This window comes from Hyperolius riggenbachi, chromosome 4 (genome assembly GCF_040937935.1).
Source record: "Hyperolius riggenbachi isolate aHypRig1 chromosome 4, aHypRig1.pri, whole genome shotgun sequence".
NCBI lineage: Eukaryota > Metazoa > Chordata > Amphibia > Anura > Hyperoliidae > Hyperolius > Hyperolius riggenbachi.
Genome location: NC_090649.1, coordinates 119,946,332 through 119,969,400, shown reverse-complemented (window position 1 = coordinate 119,969,400; position 23,069 = coordinate 119,946,332). Strand labels below are relative to the sequence as shown.

The window sequence follows — 23,069 nt, the reverse complement described above, 5'->3', positions numbered from 1 at the left end:
TAATTCAACCTAAAAGGGGAAACTAATATATGAAATAGGAACCCTTTGCAAGTGTTTCTGACTAATTAGCTGATTAGAGTCTGACAGTTTGAGCCTAGATGATTATTCAACATTTTCACAATATTCTAATAGTCTGAGATTTTGATTTTGGGGTTCTCATAAGCTATAAGCCATAAGCATCAAATTATAACAAATAAAGGCTTGAAATATCTCATTTTGCATGTAATGATTTCATATTTTACTTTCACCTTTTAAGTTGAATTACTAAAATAAATGGACTACTACACGATATTCTACTTTTTCGAGTTCCACCTGTATCTGAAAGAATGCAAAATAAACAAGTTCTATCTTTCCCCTTTTCTTATTATTAGATCATAATTATAATTGTGTCTTTTTTTTTTTTATCAAAGGTTCTTTTCAATGTTCATGAAAATGGTTCACATAAGTGGAGATGGAGGGACCTGCCAGCCCAAGCAGAACATCTTTTTCCTGAAGACTCACAAGACCGGCAGCAGCACTATCATGAATATGCTTTTTCGCCATGGAGAATTTAACAATTTGTCTTTTGCCTTCCCCAATGGCAATTCACACTACAACTTCCCCAATTTATTTTCAGCCTCGTATGTGGAAGGATATTCCGAAGGGGGAAATAAAACTTTCAACATCATGTGTCACCATATGCACTTTAAATTTACAGAGGTAAGAGAAGTCTTCTTAAGGCGATTCCATTTACTAGCCATACAGATCTCATACAAGATCATCTTCACTTTATTCATTTTTGTGTGTGAAAATTACAGTAAGGCCCATATGCAATTCACTTTTTCACCTAAGTTTTCTCCTAGGTGATATTTGTGATATTTTCACAACTTGTAAATAAAATGCATTTTAAATCACCAGCAAGAAAGAAAATACTCCAAATAATTGTGATCGTAATTTTTCAACTACTTAATTAGTTTATCATTTGCGAAATGCTGAAAAGTTATTTTAAATGCAAGTATAATGCCTGGGGGGTATAATTTTTGACCACCCAGAGCAACAAGGCTAAGTAGCTGGATAATGGAAGAGGCTACACAGGTTGGCCAGAGCAACTGCAGCTCTGGGCTTCCGATATGGCTACAAATAAGACACAATGGTAGCGCAGTGCGATGCTGCACTGCCTATGGTCTGAGTAACAAGAGAAAGAACGAACAGACAGACAGACTGACTGACTGTTGCCCAGGGCAGCTGCCGTCTGAGCCTCTGGCTATGTAACAAGACAGATAACAGAAAGACAGACAGAATGCTTGCAAGACTAAACGCTGCCCTAGTGATAGCAAGCATTCATCTGGCTACAAGACAGGACTACAGCTAGGAGTCTAACTATTAGCAACCGCCGCTTATAGTTACTTCCTCAGAAGCAGAGCAAGCAGTTTAACTACCAGTCACTAGTGTTGGGCGAACAGTGTTCGCCACTGTTCGGGTTCTGCAGAACATCACCCTGTTCGGGTGATGTTCGAGTTCGGCCGAACACCTGATGGTGTTCGGCCAATCCGTTCGGCCACATGGCCGAACTAAGAGCGCATGGCCGAACGTTCCCCGAACGTTCGGCTAGCGCTGTGATTGGCCGAACGGGTCACGTGGTTCGGACCCGAACGCGCTCTGATTGGCCGAACTGTCACGTGGTTCGGGTAAATAAATACCCGAACCACGTCATATCTCCGCCATTTGTCTGTGGGTTTAGCTTTGGGTCGGCAGGCAGGGTAGTTCGCGCTCCAGCCACGCTAGCCAGGGTCCCCCCAGTCATTGTGTCGCTGCTGGGAATAGTAGTACACCACTCGCTCAGCCACACTATATAGCATTCTGTTTACTGCCACTCTGTGTACCTCGCTCAGCCACACTATATAGCATTCTGTTTACTGTTCTGTGTCTGCTGGGAATAGTAGTACACCGCTCGCTCAGCCACACTATATAGCATTCTGTTTACTGCCACTCTGTGTACCTCGCTCAGCCACACTATATAGCATTCTGTTTACTGCCACTCTGTGTCTGCTGGGAATAGTAGTACACTGCTCGCTCAGCCACACTATATAGCATTCTGTTTACTGCCACTCTGTGTACCTCGCTCAGCCACACTATATAGCATTCTGTTTACTGCCACTCTGTGTCTGCTGGGAATAGTAGTACACCGTTCGCTCAGCCACACTATATAGCATTGTGTTTACTGCCACTCTGTGTACCTCGCTCAGCCACACTATATAGCATTCTGTTTACTGCCACTCTGTGTCTGCTGGGAATAGTAGTACACCGCTCGCTCAGCCACACTATATAGCATTCTGTTTACTGCCACTCTGTGTACCTCGCTCAGCCACACTATATAGCATTGTGTTTACTGCCACTCTATGTACCTCGCTCAGCCACACTATATAGCATTGTGTTTACTGCCACTCTGTGTACCTCGCTCAGCCACACTATATAGCATTCTGTTTACTGCCACTCTGTGTCTGCTGGGAACAGTAGTACACCGCTCACCCACCACTGTATAGCATTGTGCTCTGTGTCGCTGCTGGGAATAGTGGTACACCGCTCACCCACCACTCTATAGCATTTCTGTACTGCTGCCAGTCAGCGTGTACTTTAAGGATAAGTGAAATGAGGAAGAAATCCGGTGAAAGAGGGAGGGGCAAGGGAAGAGGTGTTTCCCCTGACGGTTCACGTACAGGCCACAGGGGAGCACCCAAGAAAACCCACTCAATACCGCCCATGTTGTCCAGGAGAACAACCCTCACAAATCCAAAAGAACAGGACCAGATAATTACTTGGATGACCTCTCAAGCGTCCAGCAGTGGGTTAAGCAGCACCAGCACATCACGCATGAGGTCCGAGTCCTCAGCCAGTTACAAGGAGCCAGTGGGCACAAAGCTGACACAACCGGCAGCGACACCACGCACACAACTGCCAGATAACCAGTCCGATGAATTACCTCAGGACACAATGGGGTATTCGCAGGAGCTATTCCCAGCCCAACAAACTTCCACCTTTCAAAGGTCAATGGAGGAACAGCCAGAAATGTTGTGCCCGGATTCACAACCATTAACTGTGGGAAATGCACCGCGCACTGAAATACAAGGCGAGTCCGAGGAAGACTCGGAAACCCAAATCCCAGAGCAAGTTGGGCAGGAGGGGTTGCAATTGCAGGAGGTTGGCCGACAAGATCTGGAAGACGACGTTGGAGTGAGCTGGGCAGAGGTTGTTCTGGGGAGCTCTACTCCACGGCGGCGGCCCCCCACAATGACATATGACGAGTTTCAGGAGATGGAAGAGGAGGGTATGGACAATGTGGACATAGACCCAGATTTTGTTTGTGAACGAGAACATCGCCGTTGTAGCAGCAGCACAGATGAGTCTGTTGAAGAACCCACTGCTGCACGAGTTCGCCTTGTGCCACAAGGTAGGCGGCGCGCAATTTCGGGCACCACAAGCGTGTAAGTTCAAGTGAGAGGCAAAAGAGGCGCAAACAGAAATCGCCAGCAAGGCAGGTGCTCCAAAGTCTGGGCTTTCTTTGAAGACTGCACTGAGGATGGTACTATGGCGATTTGCAAGGTGTGCAAGACCCGCCTGAGCAGGGGGAAAAGTATTAACAACCTCTCCACCACCAGCATGAGCCGCCACATGCTATCCAAACATCCCACTCTGTGGGCAAACGCGGCAGGACAGGGTACCAGCAACACTGCCTCCCTTGGGGTCACCAGACTCACCACCAGACCCGCCTCAGCAGCAGCAGTAGCCCAGCCATTGCGTGGTTCACAACATTCACAAACATCAGACGCTGACACTGTCACTTTCCGGAGTAGTGCTCTTGAGGTCTCCCAGTGTTCATCAAACACAACAACCAACAGCCCTTCAGTGTGCAGCCCTACGATTCAGTTGTCTGTCTCGGAGATGTTTGATCGCAAGAGGAAATTGCCAGCAAATGACCCCCGGGCCGTGGCAGTAACAGCCAGCATAGCCAAGCTTCTGGCCTGCAAAATGCTGCCATATCGAGTGGTGGAGACAAACAGCTTCAAGGGCATGATGTCAGTGGCCATCCCAAGTTACATGGTTCCCAGCCGCTACCACTTTGCGCGCTCTGCAGTGCCTGAGTTGCATGAGCACGTGGTCAGCAAAATAACCCGAAGCTTGAAGAATGCTGTTGCCTGCAAGGTTCACCTCACCACTGACACCTGGACGAGTGCGTTCGGCCAGGGTCGATACATCTCCCTTACCGCGCACTGGGTGAACCTTGTGGAGCCTGGCAGCGATTCCTCACCTGCTACGGCACGGGTGTTGCCCACGCCGCAAACAGCTGCACCGCCGTCCCTCCCACTGGATAACAACAGCAGCACCTACCTCTCTGACTCCTTCTCCTCCAACGCATCTCAAAGCTGTACCTCATCCGGAAACGCTAACCCAGCAGCAGTAGGATCGTGGAAGCAGTGCAGCACAGCTGTTGGCATGCGTCAGCAAGCGTTGCTGAAGCTGATCTGCCTTGGGGATAAGCAGCACACAGGGGAGGAAATTTGGAGGGGAATAAAGGAACAGACGGATTTGTGGCTGGCACCGCTGGACCTGAAACCGGGCATGGTTGTGTGTGATAATGGGAGTAATCTCATTCGCGCTTTAAGGTTGGCTAAGCTGACACACATCCCTTGCCTGGCGCACGTGATGAACCTAGTAGTTCAGCGGTTCCTGAGGACATACCCAGGCGTGGCCGATCTTCTGTTGAAGGTGCGACGAGTGGCCAAACATTGCAGAAATTCCAGTACTGCTTCGGGGGCACTCGCCAAGATGCAGGAGCGCTTCAATCTCCCCCACCATCTCTTGCTGTGGGATGTCCCTACGCGCTGGAATTCTACGCTGCACATGCTAGCACGCTTTTGCGAGCAGAAGAGTGCAGTGGTCCAGTACATGATGGCGCAGTACGAGGCGCATCCGGACAGCTGCCAAGCTTCTGTGGATCCGATTGGGCCAACATGTTGGACCTCTGCCAAGTCCTCCAAAATTTTGAGCAATCCACGTTGCTTGTGAGCAGTGACAACTCTTCACTCAGCATTACCATACCACTGCTGTGTTTACTGAAGAGGTCAATGTTGAAAATCAAGGAAACAGCTGTCATGATGCAACTGGGGGAATCTGAAGGAGAAAACGATCAGCGTGATGGTACCAACATCAGGCCATCCGCATCAGGAAACGCTGGCCCCAGCAGCTATGACGAAGAAGAGGAGGAGGAACAGCTGGAGTTGGAGCAGGAATTTCCTGCCACCACTGACGAGGGCCAGAGCGGTGCACGTTGGACTTCCACAATTCAGCGCGAATGGTCAGCAGAAGCAGACCAGGAAGAAGGTGACGACTATGATGCATCACAACAACTATCACAACGCTCACAAGAGGATGATGAGGATTCTGGCAGGACTCTGGCACACATGGCTCAATTCATGCTAGACTGCATTGAATGCGACCCACGCATTGTGCGCATTCTGGACAACACCAATTACTGGGTTTATACCCTTCTGGATCCACGGTACAAGCACAATGTTCCAAAATTGCTTGAAGAAAGAGTCAGACAGGTCAAAATGGAAGAATACCAGCAGGCCCTTGTGAAGACTTTAGAGAGGAGATTGACATCCTCCCCCTCCTCTAGCCAGTTGTACGCCGACAGACTGACTTCCGCAAACCCAGGACGACCAGGAGGGCAGCAAACAACACAAGCCGCAGCTAGTGCCCAAAAGGGAATGGTATCGGCAGTGTCCTTGGAGTGGGAAAATTTTATGACAACCATGCAGCAGCAGCCCACAGAACAGCAAGCGTGCAGATCCACCTCCAACACCGATCGCCTGGAGAAGATGGTCAAGGACTACATGTCAGATGGCGTAGCTGTGTTGAACAATCCATCTGCACCCTTCAACTATTGGGTATCGAAGCTAGACACCTGGCACGAACTGGCAATGTACGCAATAGAGGTGCTGGCTTGCCCGGCAGCCAGCGTTATGTCGGAACGCTGTTTCAGTGCTGCCGGAGGCATCGTCACAGATCGGCGTATCCGCCTCTCCACAGAAAATGCAGACCGTCTGACTCAAATTAAAATGAATCAATCCTGGATTGGAAACGACTACGCAACAATCCTGGACCCCAACCAAGTAACATGAACAATGACCATCTGTGATGGGTTAGCGTTTCCGGTCCCTGTTTATTGAACCTCTTATCTGTATTACATTTATGACTGCATGGCGGCAAAAAGCATTGCTATATCCGCACGCTATTTGTCCTCATGCAAGGCCTGGGATGTTGTGTCTCAAAAAGCGTGGCCTTCTCCTCCTGCGCCTCCTCCTGTTCCATCACGTGTGCTGCTGCTGCTGGGTTAGCGTTTCCGGTCCCTGTTTATTGAACCTCTCATCTTTATTACATTTATGACTGCATGGCGGCAAAAAGCATTGCTATATCCGCACGCTATTTGTCCTCATGCAAGGCCTGGGATGCTGTGTCTCAAAAAGCGTGGCCTTCTCCTCCTGCGCCTCCTCCTGTTCCATCACGTGTGCTGCTGCTGCTGCGTTAGCGTTTCCGGTCCCTGTTTATTGAACCTCTTATCTGTATTACATTTATGACTGCATGGCGGCAAAAAGCATTGCTATATCCGCACGCTATTTGTCCTCATGCAAGGCCTGGGATGTTGTGTCTCAAAAAGCATGGCCTTCTCCTCCTGCGCCTCCTCCTGTTCCATCACGTGTTCTGCTGCTTGTGCTGGGTTAGCGTTACCGGTCCCTTTTCCTGGAACCTCTTCTCTGTATTACATTTATGACTGCATGGCGACAAAAAGCATGTTACCTGTGCAAAGAAACATGACATTTTCCACATTTAAAAGACAGTTTTTCCTTTGAAACTTTAGAATCAATTTTCTCAAAAACTATAAGCTCTTTTTCAAATATTTTTTCCCTCTTGTACCCACTCCCAAGGTGCACATACCCTGCAAATTTGGGGTATGTAGCATGTAAGGAAGCTTTACAAAGCACGAAAGTTCGGGTCCCCATTGACTTCCATTATGTTCGGAGTTCGGCGCGAACACCCGAACATCGCGGCGATGTTCGGCGAACCCGAACATCTAGGTGTTCGCCCAACACTACCAGTCACCAGTAAGCATCACACAGGCAAGAACAAGACTACAGGAAGGAACGTAACTAATAGCAACCGCAGCCTATAGTTACGTTCCCAGAAATTAGAGTAGCAGGAATACTACCAGTCACCAACTTGGTGATAGCAGAATACAAGCTATCAGGATAGTGGACTTCACTGACCCACCACGGATACAGCAAAAATCCATCAGGCATAGAAACGCAGAACAAGGCAATATACAATTTCTTGTTCTGCGTCAACCAAGATAGCTGAACGCTATGTCGGGCGGGGTCTGAAATGGTATGCAGACTTTTATGTGGACATCAGCCAATGGATGCAGGCATGCAAATTCCCACACAGCTGAATGGTAATTACTCAATCCTGAGCTAGTCTGATCTGCTAGCTGACTGTGAACAAATACATGCAGTATTATGCAACAACATGCATGTAGGAAATCCAGGGCTATCTGGCTGCAGTTCAGCTGCAGCAAGCAATGGGAGAAATCATGACAGCATCCTGAGCTGCTCTGAACTGCAGAGTGATTGTAAATGACAATGAGGCTTATTGCGAATGTGCAACCGAATGCAAGCAGACAAGTCAGAACTGCCAGTCTGCAGCTCCACTGCAACCGACAAAACATGTTACAGGAGAGATCCTGACAGCAAGATGAAAAAGTACCTCCTAGGAGAAAACTCAGGAGAAAAAGTTAACTGCAGATGGGCCTAAGATTTTAAAGTGAATCTATAAGAAAAATAAGTCTATGGGGTCGGGCCTGGATTTACATCGCAGGAGCCTATAGGCACAAATATCCTACCTAGAACATTAGACTTCGCCCTCCAAAATACAAACTCCCACCAAACACCACCACAAGTGTGCTGGCTGGCCCAGCTGTCACTTCTCCCTTACGTCCCTTACCTGTCATAGGTAACTACAGGTGCTTCTTAGCATTAGGTAGCCAGAGGTAGCCTCAGTATTAAATTGCCCCCCACTTAAGGGAGATCTGGTCAGTGGAATGCAGAGAGCCAGATGAGTAATCTCTTATTTACACTCCGCTCAAAACTCTGCATAGGGCAAGAGGGAGGGAGGCACTGGAGGAGCAGTGTGAGTCACCTTTCTATCATCAGGCGCCTGTAGGAACATGCCTACAGTGCCTTATGGTAAATCTGTATCAGGTACTTACTTTAGAAGGGGAAAGCCTCAGGATCCTATTGAGGCTTCCCTGTCCTCTTGAGCCTCCAGCTCTGGCTCCCTCGAAAAAATCCCCTGACTAGCGCTCACAAGCTATGCTCAGGCACAGTTGTGTCTAGCAATATTTACAGTATGTGCTCCTGCGCAGGCGCAGTATCAGCTTTCCAATTGTCTCAGGCGGAAATAGCTGAGTCTAATCGGGTCCGCTCTGCTGCACAGGCACACGAGGTGTTTGGGTGCTGCAGTGCTGGATTCTGGAGGGTGAAGAAGATGGAGGAAGCTTCATGAGGATCAAGAGGCTTCCCCCTCCCAAGGGAAGTACCCCCCAGGTGCAGTTTTTTTTAATAAAAAGATTTCCTTTAATGACCCTGAAAACAATTACACATCACAAGTTCTGGTTTTCAGAAGCTGTTCTATCCAATTTCTAGAGTAAGTCTAGCTTTACAGAATGTCCCCACACATTGCTAGTGTCACCTGCCACAATCTAACTGGATCCTGCAGGCGACACTGCGGGGAACAAGAAACAGACATATTGCTGAGGTCAAAGTGGGAAATTTGGGAGCACGCTATCGCCGCCATAGGAGCCATTATAAATATCGGCTATAGTGTGAAATTTAGGCTGCTGATATGTATCAGGCAATTTCACACTTTAACCGCTATTTCTAATGGTGCCTAAGGCGATGCCCCATTAGCCTAGTTGCGGCGGGGTCAGTTAAGGTTAGGCGTACAATAATAGGATCTATTACAACACAAAAATGTGAACAGCCCCATAGAATTGTATGGGCAGTGATTTGGCATGCAGAATTATTCTGCAATGCAACGAAAGTAGTGTAAAAGGGCCGTAATATCGATTTTCTCAAAAACTACAAGGTCTTTTTGAAAGACGTCTTTTTTTCCTCTCGTTCCCACTGTTCTCCTTAACCTACCTAGCAAGTTTGGTGATTTTAGCATGCATGGGGACTTTTTCTATTAACCGCTAAAGCAGGGGCGTACCTAGAAATCCCCGGGCCCCCCTGCAAAAAAAATAATCCCCCCCCCCCCCCTAGGGCCAGATCAGGGACTTTTGGGGGGCAGGAGGGGTTGCAGCATAAAAGGAGAGTGCAGCAGATCGGTGGGGAGGGGGGAAATTCCCCCCCCCCTCCCTCACCTCGGGCTCTCCTCTCAGCGCTCCCCCTCCTGCAATCATTGGTGGTGTTTGTGGCAGCAGCGGCAGTGGCGGCAGGATGACTCATTACCTCCTTCTCGCTGGAGGGCTTCCATTCTCTAAGTGCTTCATGCAACTTCCTCCAGCGAGAAGGAGGTAAGGAGTCAGCCTGCCGCCACCAGAGCACAATGGAATAAAGGTACCACTGCCAGTAATCCTTCTCCCATGTTCACGCAGGCAAGGACAGGACGCTCCAGCGATCTCATGGTGATGTCAGACATGCGGACATTTTTTAGTCCAACGCCTCGCCTTAGCGCTTCCGGATCCACCCTCCACCAATGCCTCGACCGGCAGGTAGCCAACTACCTGGCCTTAAGTGTGGATGTAGACACTGTGAGCAGCGATGAACCCTTGGACTACTGGGTGCGCAGGCTTGACCTGTGGCCAGAGCTGTCCCAATTTGCCATCCAACTTCTGTCTTGCCCTGCCTCAAGCGTCCTATCAGAAAGGACCTTCAGCGCAGCTGGAAGCATTGTCGCTGAGAAGAGAAGTCGCCTAAGTCACAAAAGTGTTTAGTACTTCACCTTTATCAAAATGAATGAGGCATGGATCCCGGAGGCCTACTGCCCGCCCCAAGACTAAGTCAGTCCCCACACACAGCATCTCTGCCTGCACGCCGTGTGACTGCCTGCCCCAAGACTAAGTCCCTCCCCACACAGCACCTCTGCCCTCAGGCTGCTTGACTGCCTTCTCCACCACCACCAACAGGGTCCAGGAATCCAGGTGGATTCCTGAATTTTTAAGGCCGCTGCTAGTAGCAGCCGCTATACAAATTTTTCTGGTGCGTGTACATGCCTGCCTAATTTTTCAGCTGCAACAACAACACAAAAGGCATGTACATGTGCCAATTCCCCTTCGTGATCATTACCTTGCCGCGGTGAAGGGGCTTGCATATCACAATGAAGCAATGACCGACGGCTATATGAGTGTCCCAAGATAAAGTCGTTGCTTCATTGTGGATAGACCAAATTTGATCAGCTGGACAGTCACTGTTGTTCTATCATTGAGCTACCACAGCCTGGCGACCATCTGGGCTATAAAACCGTCACGGCCTGCACTCTGGCCATGGTGCGCACCAGTCCAGCACGGCTGTCACTGCACAAACAGCTGTTTGCGGTGTGTTACACAGTGAGTTTGGTGTGTCAGTGTGAAGCAGTACTCTAATTACACTCCCTGATTGATGTATGCACATGCAAGATATTTTAAAGCACTTTAGGCCTGCAATTTAGCATTCAATGTGATTTCGGCCCTTAAAACGCTGTTTTGCGTCAAATCCAGATTTTTCCCCCAGGACTTTTGGCGTTTATCTCACTCCGCCATGCCCCCCCTCCAGGTGTTAGACCCCTTGAAAGATCTTTTCCATCACTTTTGTGGCAAGCATAAGTGTTTCTAGTTTTCAAAGTTTGTCTCCCCATTGAAGTCTATTGCGGTTCGCGAAAGTTTGCAAAAATCGGAGGTTCGGGACATCTCTAGTGACTTTTAGTTTTATTGGTGGTCTGGTGTTGAGTTACATTAGAAGAGGATACCATATTCTTCTTGGCCATCTGGGAATGATTGCTATTGCTAACATTGTCTCTGTTCGTAATCGTCTCAGGAACTTCAAAATCAAAGGAACTGGGGGAAAAGCGTACACAATCCTCGCCCTCCATGGTTGTATTAATGTATCTGTGCCTATCGAGTGACAACACTATTCTGGAGAAAAACTTCTTGGTCTTGCAATTGTGACTGGAAGCGAACAGGTCGATCTGTGGTGTTCCCCATTCCTTTATTATTTTCCGATACTGGCTCTGACACAGTGTCCACGAGTCCTCTTGATAGGCGATCCGCCTGTACATTGTCTTTTCGTTGCTGATATTTCCAAGATGTTCTCCTGAGTCCAAATCATTAACAGTTCCAGTTCTTGTAGCAGGCCGTAACTGTGTGTCCCTCCTAGTGTTGGGCGAACAGTGTTCGCCACTGTTCGGGTTCTGCAGAACATCACCCTGTTCGGGTGATGTTCGGGTTCGGCCGAACACCTGATGGTGTTCGGCCAAACTGTTCAGCCATATGGCCGAACTAAGAGCGCATGGCCGAACGTTACCCGAACGTTCGGCTAGCGCTGTGATTGGCCGAACGGGTCACGTGTAGTGTTGGGCGAACATCTAGATGTTCGGGTTCGGGCCGAACATGGCCGAACTCCAAGCATAATGGAAGTCAATAGGGACCCGAACTTTCGTGCTTTGTAAAGCCTCCTTATATGCTACATACCCCAAATTTACAGGGTATGTGCACCTTGGGAGTGGGTACAAGAGGAAAAATTTTTTTAGCAAAAAGAGCTTATAGTTTTTGAGAAAATCGATTTTAAAGTTTCAAAGGGAAAACTGTCTTTTGCATGCGGGAAATGTCTGTTTTCTTTGCACAGGTAACATGCTTTTTGTCGGCATGCAGTCATAAATGTAATACATATAAGAGGTTCCAGGAAAAGGGACCGGTAACGCTAACCCAGCAGCAGCACACGTGATGGAACAGGAGGAGGGTGGCACAGGAGGAGAAGGCCACGCTTTGAGACACAACAACCCAGGCCTTGCATGAGGACAAGAAGCGTGCGGATAGCAATTTGCATTTTGGCCCCATGCAGTCATAAATGTAATACAGATGAGAGGTTCAATAAACAGGGACCGGAAACGCTAACCCATCACAGATGTTCATTGTTCATGTTACTTGGTTGGGGTCCGGGAGTGTTGCGTAGTCGTTTCCAATCCAGGATTGATTCATTTTAATTTGAGTCAGACGGTCTGCATTTTCTGTGGAGAGGCGGATACGCCGCCGATCTGTGACGATGCCTCCGGCAGCACTGAAACAGCGTTCCGACATAACGCTGGCTGCCGGGCAAGCCAGCACCTCTATTGCGTACATTGCCAGTTTGTGCCAGGTGTCTAGCTTCGATACCCAATAGTTGAAGGGTGCAGATGGATTGTTCAACACAGCTACGCCATCTGACATGTAGTCCTTGACCATCTTCTCCAGGCGATCGGTGTTGGAGGTGGATCTGCACGCTTGCTGTTCTGTGTGCTGCTGCATGGGTGTCAGAAAATTTTCCCACTCCAAGGACACTGCCGATACCATTCCCTTTTGGGCACTAGCTGCGGCTTGTGTTGTTTGCTGCCCTCCTGGTCGTCCTGGGTTTGCGGAAGTCAGTCTGTCGGCGTACAACTGGCTAGAGGAGGGGGAGGATGTCAATCTCCTCTCTAAAGTCTCCACAAGGGCCTGCTGGTATTCTTCCATTTTGACCTGTCTGGCTCTTTCTTCAAGCAGTTTTGGAACATTGTGTTTGTACCGTGGATCCAGAAGGGTATAAACCCAGTAATTGGTATTGTCCAGAATGCGCACAATGCGTGGGTCGCATTCAATGCAGTCCTAGGCCGAAGAGGTCATAGCCTAGGGTCACAAAACCTGTTTATTTGGGCAATTTCAATGGTGGCGAGTCTGACGTACATAAATCGCAGCAATGGCCGTTAGCAACGTCTGAATCTCACGAAATGTCTCATGCAGGTAGAAGACATATTGTTAGACTTGGGCTCCAAAGATGGGTTCCCTACATCTCTGCAAACCAGAGTTACAGGGCTCCAAATTTGGTAAAATCCCCCATAGGCTTTCATTGGGCCTCCTATTTACAGTTCCAAAATCTCACATCTTTTCAAAGGGCAATTACTCAGCAGTGGCAAATTTTCTAGCGTTGTAGGGACCCTTAGGGGGAACATGACTGGTGAGTTTCGGGTAGTGTCGGGCGAACAGTGTTCGCCACTGTTCGGGTTCTGCAGAACATCACCCTGTTCGGGTGATGTTCGAGTTCGGCCGAACACCTGATGGTGCTCGGCCAAACCGTTCGGCCACATGGCCGAACTAAGAGCGCATGGCCGAACGTTCCCCGAACGTTCGGCTAGCGCTGTGATTGGCCGAACGGGTCACGTGGTTCGGGCCCGAACGCGCTCTGATTGGCCGAACGGTCACGTGGTTCTGGTAAATAAATACCCGAACCACGTCATATCTCCGCCATTTGTCTGTGGGTTTAGCTTTGGGTAGGCAGGCAGGGTAGTTCGCTCTCCAGCCACGCTAGCCAGGGTCCCCCCAGTCATTGTGTGTCGCTGCTGGGAACAGTAGTACACCGCTCGCTCAGCCACACTATATATAGCATTGTTTACTGCCACTGTGTACCTCGCTCAGCCATGCTATATATAGCATTGTGTTTACTGCCACTCTGTGTACACGGCTCAGCCAGACTATATAGCATTGTGTGTACTGCCACTCTGTGTACACGGCTCAGCCAGACTATATAGCATTGTGTGTACTGCCACTCTGTGTACACCGCTCAGCCAGACTATGTAGCATTGTGTGTACTGCCACTCTGTGTACACGGCTCAGCCTGACTATATAGCATTGTGTGTACTGCCACTGTGCACCTCGCTCAGCCACGCTATATATAGCATTGTGTTTACTGCCACTCTGTGTACACGGCTCAGCCAGACTATATAGCATTGTGTGTACTGCCACTGTGTACCTCGCTCAGCCACGCTATATATAGCATTGTGTTTACTGCCACTCTGTGTACACGGCTCAGCCAGACTATATAGCATTGTGTGTACTGCCACTGTGCACCTCGCTCAGCCACGCTATATATAGCATTGTGTTTACTGCCACTCTGTGTACACGGCACAGCCAGACTATATAGCATTGTGTGTACTGCCACTCTGTGTACACGGCTCAGCCAGACTATATAGCATTGTGTGTACTGCCACTCTGTGTACACCGCTCAGCCAGACTATGTAGCATTGTGTGTACTGCCACTCTGTGTACACGGCTCAGCCTGACTATATAGCATTGTGTGTACTGCCACTGTGCACCTCGCTCAGCCACGCTATATATAGCATTGTGTTTACTGCCACTCTGTGTACACCGCTCAGCCAGACTATATAGCATTGTGTGTACTGCCACTCTGTGTACACGGCTCAGCCAGACTATATAGCATTGTGTGTACTGCCACTCTGTGTACACCGCTCAGCCAGACTATATAGCATTGTGTGTACTGCCACTCTGTGTACACGGCTCAGCCAGACTATATAGCATTGTGTGTACTGCCACTCTGTGTACACCGCTCAGCCAGACTATATAGCATTGTGTGTACTGCCACTCTGTGTACACGGCTCAGCCTGACTATATAGCATTGTGTGTACTGCCACTGTGCACCTCGCTCAGCCACGCTATATATAGCCTTGTGTTTACTGCCACTCTGTGTACACCGCTCAGCCAGACTATATACCATTGTTTACTGCCACTCTGTGTACACCGCTCAGCCAGACTATATACCATTGTTTACTGACACTCTGTGTACACGGCTCAGCCTGACTATATAGCATTGTGTGTACTGCCACTGTGCACCTCGCTCAGCCACGCTATATATAGCATTGTGTTTTCTGACACTCTGTGTACACGGCTTAGCCTGACTATATAGCATTGTGTGTACTGCCACTGTGCACCTCGCTCAGCCACGCTATATATAGCATTGTGTTTACTGCCACTCTGTGTACACGGCTCAGCCTGACTATATAGCATTGTGTGTACTGCCACTCTGTGTACACCGCTCAGCCAGACTATATAGCATTGTGTTTACTTCCACTCTGTGTCTGCTGGGCCTGGGAACAGTAGTACACCGCTCACCCGCCACTGTATAGCATTGTGCTCTGTGTCGCTGCTGGGAATAGTGGTACACCGCTCACCCGCCACTGTATAGCATTGTGCTCTGTGTCGCTGCTGGGAATAGTGGTACTGTATAGCATTTCTGTACTGCCACTGTACTGCTGCCAGTCAGCGTGTACTGTAAGGATAAGTGAAATGAGGAAGAAATCCGGTGAAAGAGGAAGGGGCAAGGGAAGAGGTGTTTCCCCTGACGGTTCACGTACAGGCCACAGGGGAGCACCCAAGAAAACCCACTCAATACCGCCCATGTTGTCCAGGACAACAACCCTCACAGATCCAAAAGAACAGGACCAGATAATTACTTGGATGACCTCTCAAGCGTCCAGCAGTGGGTTAAGCAGCACCAGCACATCACGCACGAGGTCCAAGTCCTCAGCCAGTTACAAGGAGCCAGTGGGCACAAAGCTGACACAACCGGCAGCGACACCACGCACACAACTGCCAGATAACCAGTCCGATGAATTACCTCAGGACACAATGGGGTATTCGCAGGAGCTATTCCCAACCCAACAAACTTCCACCTTTCAAAGGTCAGCCAGAAATGTTGTGCCCGGATTCACAACCATTAACTGTGGGAAATGCACCGCGCACTGAAATACAAGGCGAGTCCGAGGAGGACTCGGAAACCCAAATCCCAGAGCAAGTTGGGCAGGAGGGGTTGCAATTGCAGGAGGTCGGCCGACAAGATCTGGAAGACGACGTTGGAGTGAGCCGCGCAGAGGTTGTTCTGGGGAGCTCTACTCCACGGCGGCGGCCCCCCACAATGACATATGACGAGTTTGAGGAGATGGAAGAGGAGGGTATGGACAATGTGGACAGAGACCCAGATTTTGTTTGTGAACGAGAACATCGCCGTCGTAGCAGCAGCACAGATGAGTCTGTTGAAGAACCCACTACTGCAAGGTAGGCGGCGCGCAATTTCAGGCACCACAAGCGTGGAAGTTCAAGTGAGAGGCAAAAGAGGAGCAAACAGAAATCGCCAGCAAGGCAGGTGCTGCAAAGTCTGGGCTTTCTTTGAAGACTGCACTGAGGATGTTACCATGGCGATTTGCAAGGTGTGCAAGACCCGCCTGAGCAGGGGGAAAAGTATTAACAACATCTCCACCACCAGCATGAGCCGCCACATGCTATCCAAACATCCCACTCTGTGGGCAAACTCGGCAGGACAGGGTACCAGCAACACTGCCTCCCTTGGGTTCACCAGACTCACCACCAGACCCGCCTCAGCAGCAGCGGCAGCCCAGCCATTGCGTGGTTCACAACATTCACAAACATCAGACGACGCTGACACTGTCACTTTCCAGAGTAGTGCTCTTGAGGTCTCCCAGTGTTCATCAAACACAACAACCAACAGCCCTTCCGTGTGCAGCGCTACGGTTCAGTTGTCTGTGTCGGAGATGTTTGAGCGCAAGAGGAAATTGCCAGCAAATGACCCCCGGGACGTGGCAGTAACAGCCAGCATAGCCAAGCTTCTGGCCTGCGAAATGCTGCCATATCGAGTGGTGGAGACAAACAGCTTCAAGGGCATGATGTCAGTGGCCATCCCACGTTACGTGGTTCCCAGCCGCTACCACTTTGCGCGCTCTGCAGTGCCTGAGTTGCATGAGCACGTGGTCAGCAAAATAACCAGAAGCTTGAAGAATGCCGTTGCCTGCAAGGTTCAACTCACCACTGACACCTGGACGAGTGCGTTCGGCCAGGGTCGATACATCTCCCTTACCGCGCACTGGGTGAACCTTGTGGAGCCTGGCAGCGATTCCTCACCTGCTACGGCGCGGGTGTTGCCCACGCCGCAAACAGCTGCACCGCCGTCCCTCCCACTGGATAACAACAGCAGCACCTACCTCTCTGACTCCTTCTCCTCCAACGCATCTCAAAGCTGTACCTCATCCGGAAACGCTAACCCAGCAGCAGTAGGATCGTGGAAGCAGTGCAGCACAGCTGTTGGCATGCGTCAGCAAGCGTTGCTGAAGCTGATCTGCCTTGGGGATAAGCAGCACACAGGGGAGGAAATTTGGAAGGGAATAAAGGAACAGACGGATTTGTGGCTGGCACCGCTGGACCTGAAACCGGGCATGGTTGTGTGTGATAATGGGAGTAATCTCATTCGCGCTTTAAGGTTGGCTAAGCTGACACACATCCCTTGCCTGGCGCACGTGATGAACCTAGTAGTTCAGCGGTTCCTGAGGACATACCCAGGCGTGGCCGATCTTCTGTTGAAGGTGCGTCGAGTGGCCAAACATTGTAGAAATTCCAGTACTGCTTCGGGGGCACTCGCCAAGATGCAGGAGCGCTTCAATCTCCCCCACCATCGCTTGCTGTGTGATGTCCCTACGCGCTGGAATTCTACGCTGCACATGCTAGCACGCTTTTGCGAGCAGAAGAGTGCAGTGGTCCAGTACATGACAGCGCAGTACCGAGGCGCATCCGGACAGCTGCCAAGCTTCTGTGGATCCGATTGGGCCAACATGTTGGACCTCTGCCAAGTCCTCCAAAATTTTGAGCAATCCACGTTGCTTGTGAGCAGTGACAACTCTTCAGTCAGCATTACCATACCACTGCTGTGTTTACTGAAGAGGTCAATGTTGAAAATCAAGGAAACAGCTGTCATGATGCAACTGGGGGAATCTGAAGGAGAAAACGATCAGCGTGATGGTACCAACATCAGGCCATCCGCCTCAGGGAACGCTGGCCCCAGCAGCTATGACGAAGAAGAGGAGGAGGAACAGCTGGAGTTGGAGCAGGAATTTCCTGCCACCACTGACGAGGGCCAGAGCGGTGCACGTTGGACTTCCACAATTCAGCGCGAATGGTCAGCAGAAGCAGACCAGGAGGAAGGTGACGACTATGATGCATCACAACAACTATCACAACGCTCACAAGAGGATGATAAGGATTCTGGTAGGACTCTGGCACACATGGCTCAATTCATGCTAGACTGCATTGAACGCGACCCACGCATTGTGCGCATTCTGGACAACACCAATTACTGGGTTTATACCCTTCTGGATCCACGGTACAAACACAATGTTCCAAAACTGCTTGAAGAAAGAGTCAGACAGGTCAAAATGGAAGAATACCAGCAGGCCCTTGTGGAGACTTTAGAGAGGAGATTGACATGCTCCCCCTCCTCTAGCCAGTTGTACGCCGACAGACTGACTTCCGCAAACCCAGGACGACCAGGAGGGCAGCAAACAACACAAGCCGCAGCTAGTGCCCAAAAGGGAATGGTATCTGCAGTGTCCTTGGAGTGGGAAAATTTTCTGACACCCATGCAGCAGCAGCCCACTGAACAGGAAGCGTGCAGATCCACCTCCAACACCGATCGCCTGGAGAAGATGGTCAAGGACTACATGTCAGATGACGTAGCTGTGTCGAACAATCCATCTGCACCCTTCAACTATTGGGTATCGAAGCTAGACACCTGGCACGAACTGGCAATGTACGCAATAGAGGTGCTGGCTTGCCCGGCAGCCAGCGTTATGTCGGAACGCTGTTTCAGTGCTGCCGGAGGCATCGTCACAGATCGGCGTATCCGCCTCTCCACAGAAAATGCAGACCGTCTGACTCAAATTAAAATGAATCAATCCTGGATTGGAAATGACTACGCAACACTCCAGGACCCCAACCAAGTAACATGACCAATGAACATCTGGGATGGTGTAGCGTTTCCGGTCCCTGTTTATTGAACCTCTCATCTGTATTACATTTATGACTGCATGGCGGCAAAAAGCATTGCTGCTATATCCGCACGCTTTTTGTCCTCATGCAAGGCCTGGGTTGTTGTGTCTCAAAAAGCATGGCCTTCTCCTCCTGCGCCTGCTCCTGTTCCATCACGTGTGCTGCTGCTGCTGGGTTAGCGTTGCCGGTCCCTCCCTGTTTATGGAACCTCTTATCTTTATTACATTTATGACTGCATGGCGGTACAAAGCATGCTATCCGCATGCTTCTTGTCCTCATGCAAGGCCTGGGTTGTTGTGTCTCACAAAGCGTGGCCTTCTCCTCCTGCGCCTCCTCCTGTTCCATCACGTCTGCTGCTGCTGGGTTAGCGTTGCCGCGTGGTCCCTGTTTATTGAACCACTTATCTTTATTACATTTATGACTGCATGGCGGTACAAAGCATGCTATCCGCACGCTTCTTGTCCTCATGCAAGGCCTGGGTTGTTGTGTCTCACAAAGCGTGGCCTTCTCCTCCTGCGCCTCCTCCTGTTCCATCACGTCTGCTGCTGCTGGGTTAGCGTTGCCGGCGTGGTCCCTGTTTATTGAACCACTTATCTTTATTACATTTATGACTGCATGGCGGTACAAAGCATGCTATCCGCATGCTTCTTGTCCTCATGCAAGGCCTGGGTTGTTGTGTCTCACAAAGCGTGGCCTTCTCCTCCTGCGCCTCCTCCTGTTCCATCACGTCTGCTGCTGCTGGGTTAGCGTTGCCGCGTGGTCCCTGTTTATTGAACCACTTATCTTTATTACATTTATGACTGCATGGCGGTACAAAGCATGCTATCCGCACGCTTCTTGTCCTCATGCAAGGCCTGGGTTGTTGTGTCTCACAAAGCGTGGCCTTCTCCTCCTGCGCCTCCTCCTGTTCCATCACGTCTGCTGCTGCTGGGTTAGCGTTGCCGTGTGGTCCCTGTTTATTGAACCACTTATCTTTATTACATTTATGACTGCATGGCGGTACAAAGCATGCTATCCGCATGCTTCTTGTCCTCATGCAAGGCCTGGGTTGTTGTGTCTCAAAGCGTGGCCTTCTCCTCCTGCGCCTCCTCCTGTTCCATCACGTGTGCTGCTGCTGGTGCTGGGTTAGCGTTACCGGTCCCTTTTCGTGGAACCTCTTCTCTGTATTACATTTATGACTGCATGGCGAAAAAAAGCATGTTACCTGTGCAAAGAAACATGACATTTTCCACATTTAAAAGACAGTTTTTCCTTTGAAACTTTACAATCAATTTTCTCAAAAACTATAAGCTCTTTTTCAAATTTTTTTTCCTCTTGTACCCACTCCCAAGGTGCACATACCCTGCTAATTTGGGGTATGTAGCATGTAAGGAAGCTTTACAAAGCACGAAAGTTCGGGTCCCCATTGACTTCCATTATGTTCGGAGTTCGGCGCGAACACCCGAACATCGCGGCGATGTTCGGCGAACGTTCTCGAACCCGAACATCTAGGTGTTCGCCCAACCCTAGTTTCGGGCCCCTAGGCCAAAGAGGTCATAGCCTAGGGTCACAAAAACCTGTTTATTTGGGCTATTTCAATGGTAGTGATGGTGACGTACATAAATCGCAGCAATGGCCGTTAGCAAAGTCTGAATCTCACGAAATGTCTCATGCAGGTAGAAGACATATTGTTAGACTTGGATTCCAAAGATGGGGTCCCTACATCTCTGCAAACCAGAGTTACAGGGGTCCAAAATTGGTAAAATCCCCCATAGGATTTCATTGCCTCCCTATTTCACTTTCCAAAATCTCACATCTTTTCAAAGGGCAATGGCTCAGCAGTACCAAATTTTCTAGCATTGTAGGGACCCTTAGGGGGAACATGACTGGTGAGTTTCGGGCCCCTAGGCCGAAGAGGTCATAGCCTAGGGTCACAAAAACCTGTTTATTTGGGCTATTTCAATGGTAGTGATGGTGGCGTACATAAATCTCAGCCATGGCCGTTAGCAACGTCTGAATCTCACGAAATGTCTCATGCAGGTAGAAGACATATTGTTAGACTTGGATTCCAAAGATGGGGTCCCTACATCTCTGCAAACCAGAGTTACAGGGGTCCAAAATTGGTAAAATCCCCCATAGGCTTTCATTGGGCCTCCTATTTACCGTTCCAAAATCTCACACCATTTCAAAGGGCAATGGCTCAGCAGTGGCAAAACTCACCAGTCATGATCCCCCTAAGGGTCCCTACAATGCTAGAAAATTTGGTACTGCTGAGCCATTGCCCTTTGAAAAGATGTGAGATTTTGGAAAGTGAAATAGGGAGGCAATGAAATCCGATGGGGGATTTTACCAATTTTGGACCCCTGTAACTCTGGTTTGCAGAGATGTAGGGACCCCATCTTTGGAATCCAAGTCTAACAATATGTCTTCTACCTGCATGAGACATTTCGTGAGATTCAGACTTTGCTAACGGCCATTGCTGCGATTTATGTACGTCACCATCACTACCATTGAAATAGCCCAAATAAACAGGTTTTTGTGACCCTAGGCTATGACCTCTTCGGCCTAGGGGCCCGAAACTCACCAGTCATGTTCCCCCTAAGGGTCCCTACAATGCTAGAAAATTTGGTACTGCTGAGCCATTGCCCTTTGAAAAGATGTGAGATTTTGAAAAGTGAAACAGGGAGGCAATAAAATCCTATGGGGGATTTTACCAATTTTGGACCCCTGTAACTCTGGTTTGCAGAGATGTAGGGACCCCATCTTTGGAATCCAAGTCTAACAATATGTCTTCTACCTGTATGAGACATTTCGTGAGATTCAGACGTTGCTAACGGCCATTGCTGCGATTTATGTACGTCACCATCACTACCATTGAAATAGCCCAAATAAACAGGTTTTTGTGACCATAGGCTATGACCTCTTCGGCCTAGGGGCCCGAAACTCACCAGTCATGTTCCCCCTAAGGGTCCCTACAATGCTAGAAAATTTGCCACTGCTGAGTAATTGCCCTTTGAAAAGATGTGAGATTTTGGAACTGTAAATAGGAGGCCCAATGAAAGCCTATGGGGGATTTTACCAAATTTGGAGCCCTGTAACTCTGGTTTGCAGAGATGTAGGGAACCAATCTTTGGAGCCCAAGTCTAACAATATGTCTTCTACCTGCATGAGACATTTCGTGAGATTCAGACGTTGCTAACGGCCATTGCTGCGATTTATGTACGTCAGACTCGCCACCATTGAAATTGCCCAAATAAACAGGTTTTGTGACCCTAGGCTATGACCTCTTCGGCCTAGGACTGCATTGAACGCGACCCACGCATTGTGCGCATTCTGGACAACACCAATTACTGGGTTTATACCCTTCTGGATCCACGGTACAAACACAATGTTCCAAAACTGCTTGAAGAAAGAGCCAGACAGGTCAAAATGGAAGAATACCAGCAGGCCCTTGTGGAGACTTTAGAGAGGAGATTGACATCCTCCCCCTCCTCTAGCCAGTTGTACGCCGACAGACTGACTTCCGCAAACCCAGGACGACCAGGAGGGCAGCAAACAACACAAGCCGCAGCTAGTGCCCAAAAGGGAATGGTATCGGCAGTGTCCTTGGAGTGGGAAAATTTTATGACACCCATGCAGCAGCAGCCCACAGAACAGCAAGCGTGCAGATCCACCACCAACACCGATCGCCTGGAGAAGATGGTCAAGGACTACATGTCAGATGGCGTAGCTGTGTTGAACAATCCATCTGCACCCTTCAACTATTGGGTATCGAAGCTAGACACCTGGCACAAACTGGCAATGTACGCAATAGAGGTGCTGGCTTGCTCGGCAGCCAGCGTTATGTCGGAACGCTGTTTCAGTGCTGCCGGAGGCATCGTCACAGATCGGCGGCGTATCCGCCTCTCCACAGAAAATGCAGACCGTCTGACTCAAATTAAAATGAATCAATCCTGGATTGGAAACGACTACGCAACACTCCCGGACCCCAACCAAGTAACATGAACAATGAACATCTGTGATGGGTTAGCGTTTCCGGTCCCTGTTTATTGAACCTCTCATCTGTATTACATTTATGACTGCATGGCGACAAAATGCAAATTGCTATCCGCACGCTTCTTGTCCTCATGCAAGGCCTGGGTTGTTGTGTCTCAAAGCGTGG

At 49.4% G+C, this 23,069-nt stretch overlaps 1 protein-coding gene across 1 annotated transcript in view; it reads left to right on the top strand.

Annotated features, from left to right (window-relative positions):
• The first annotated feature begins 507 nt into the window (after nt 1–507).
• The window catches only part of LOC137504698 (galactose-3-O-sulfotransferase 2-like), a 35,615-nt gene continuing 13,053 nt past the window's right edge, over nt 508–23,069 (top strand). The window contains exon 1 of the mRNA XM_068233284.1: nt 508–699. Within this exon, the coding sequence (XP_068089385.1) occupies nt 523–699 (177 nt within the window). The 5' untranslated portion in view covers nt 508–522. The remainder of the gene's footprint in view (nt 700–23,069) is intronic.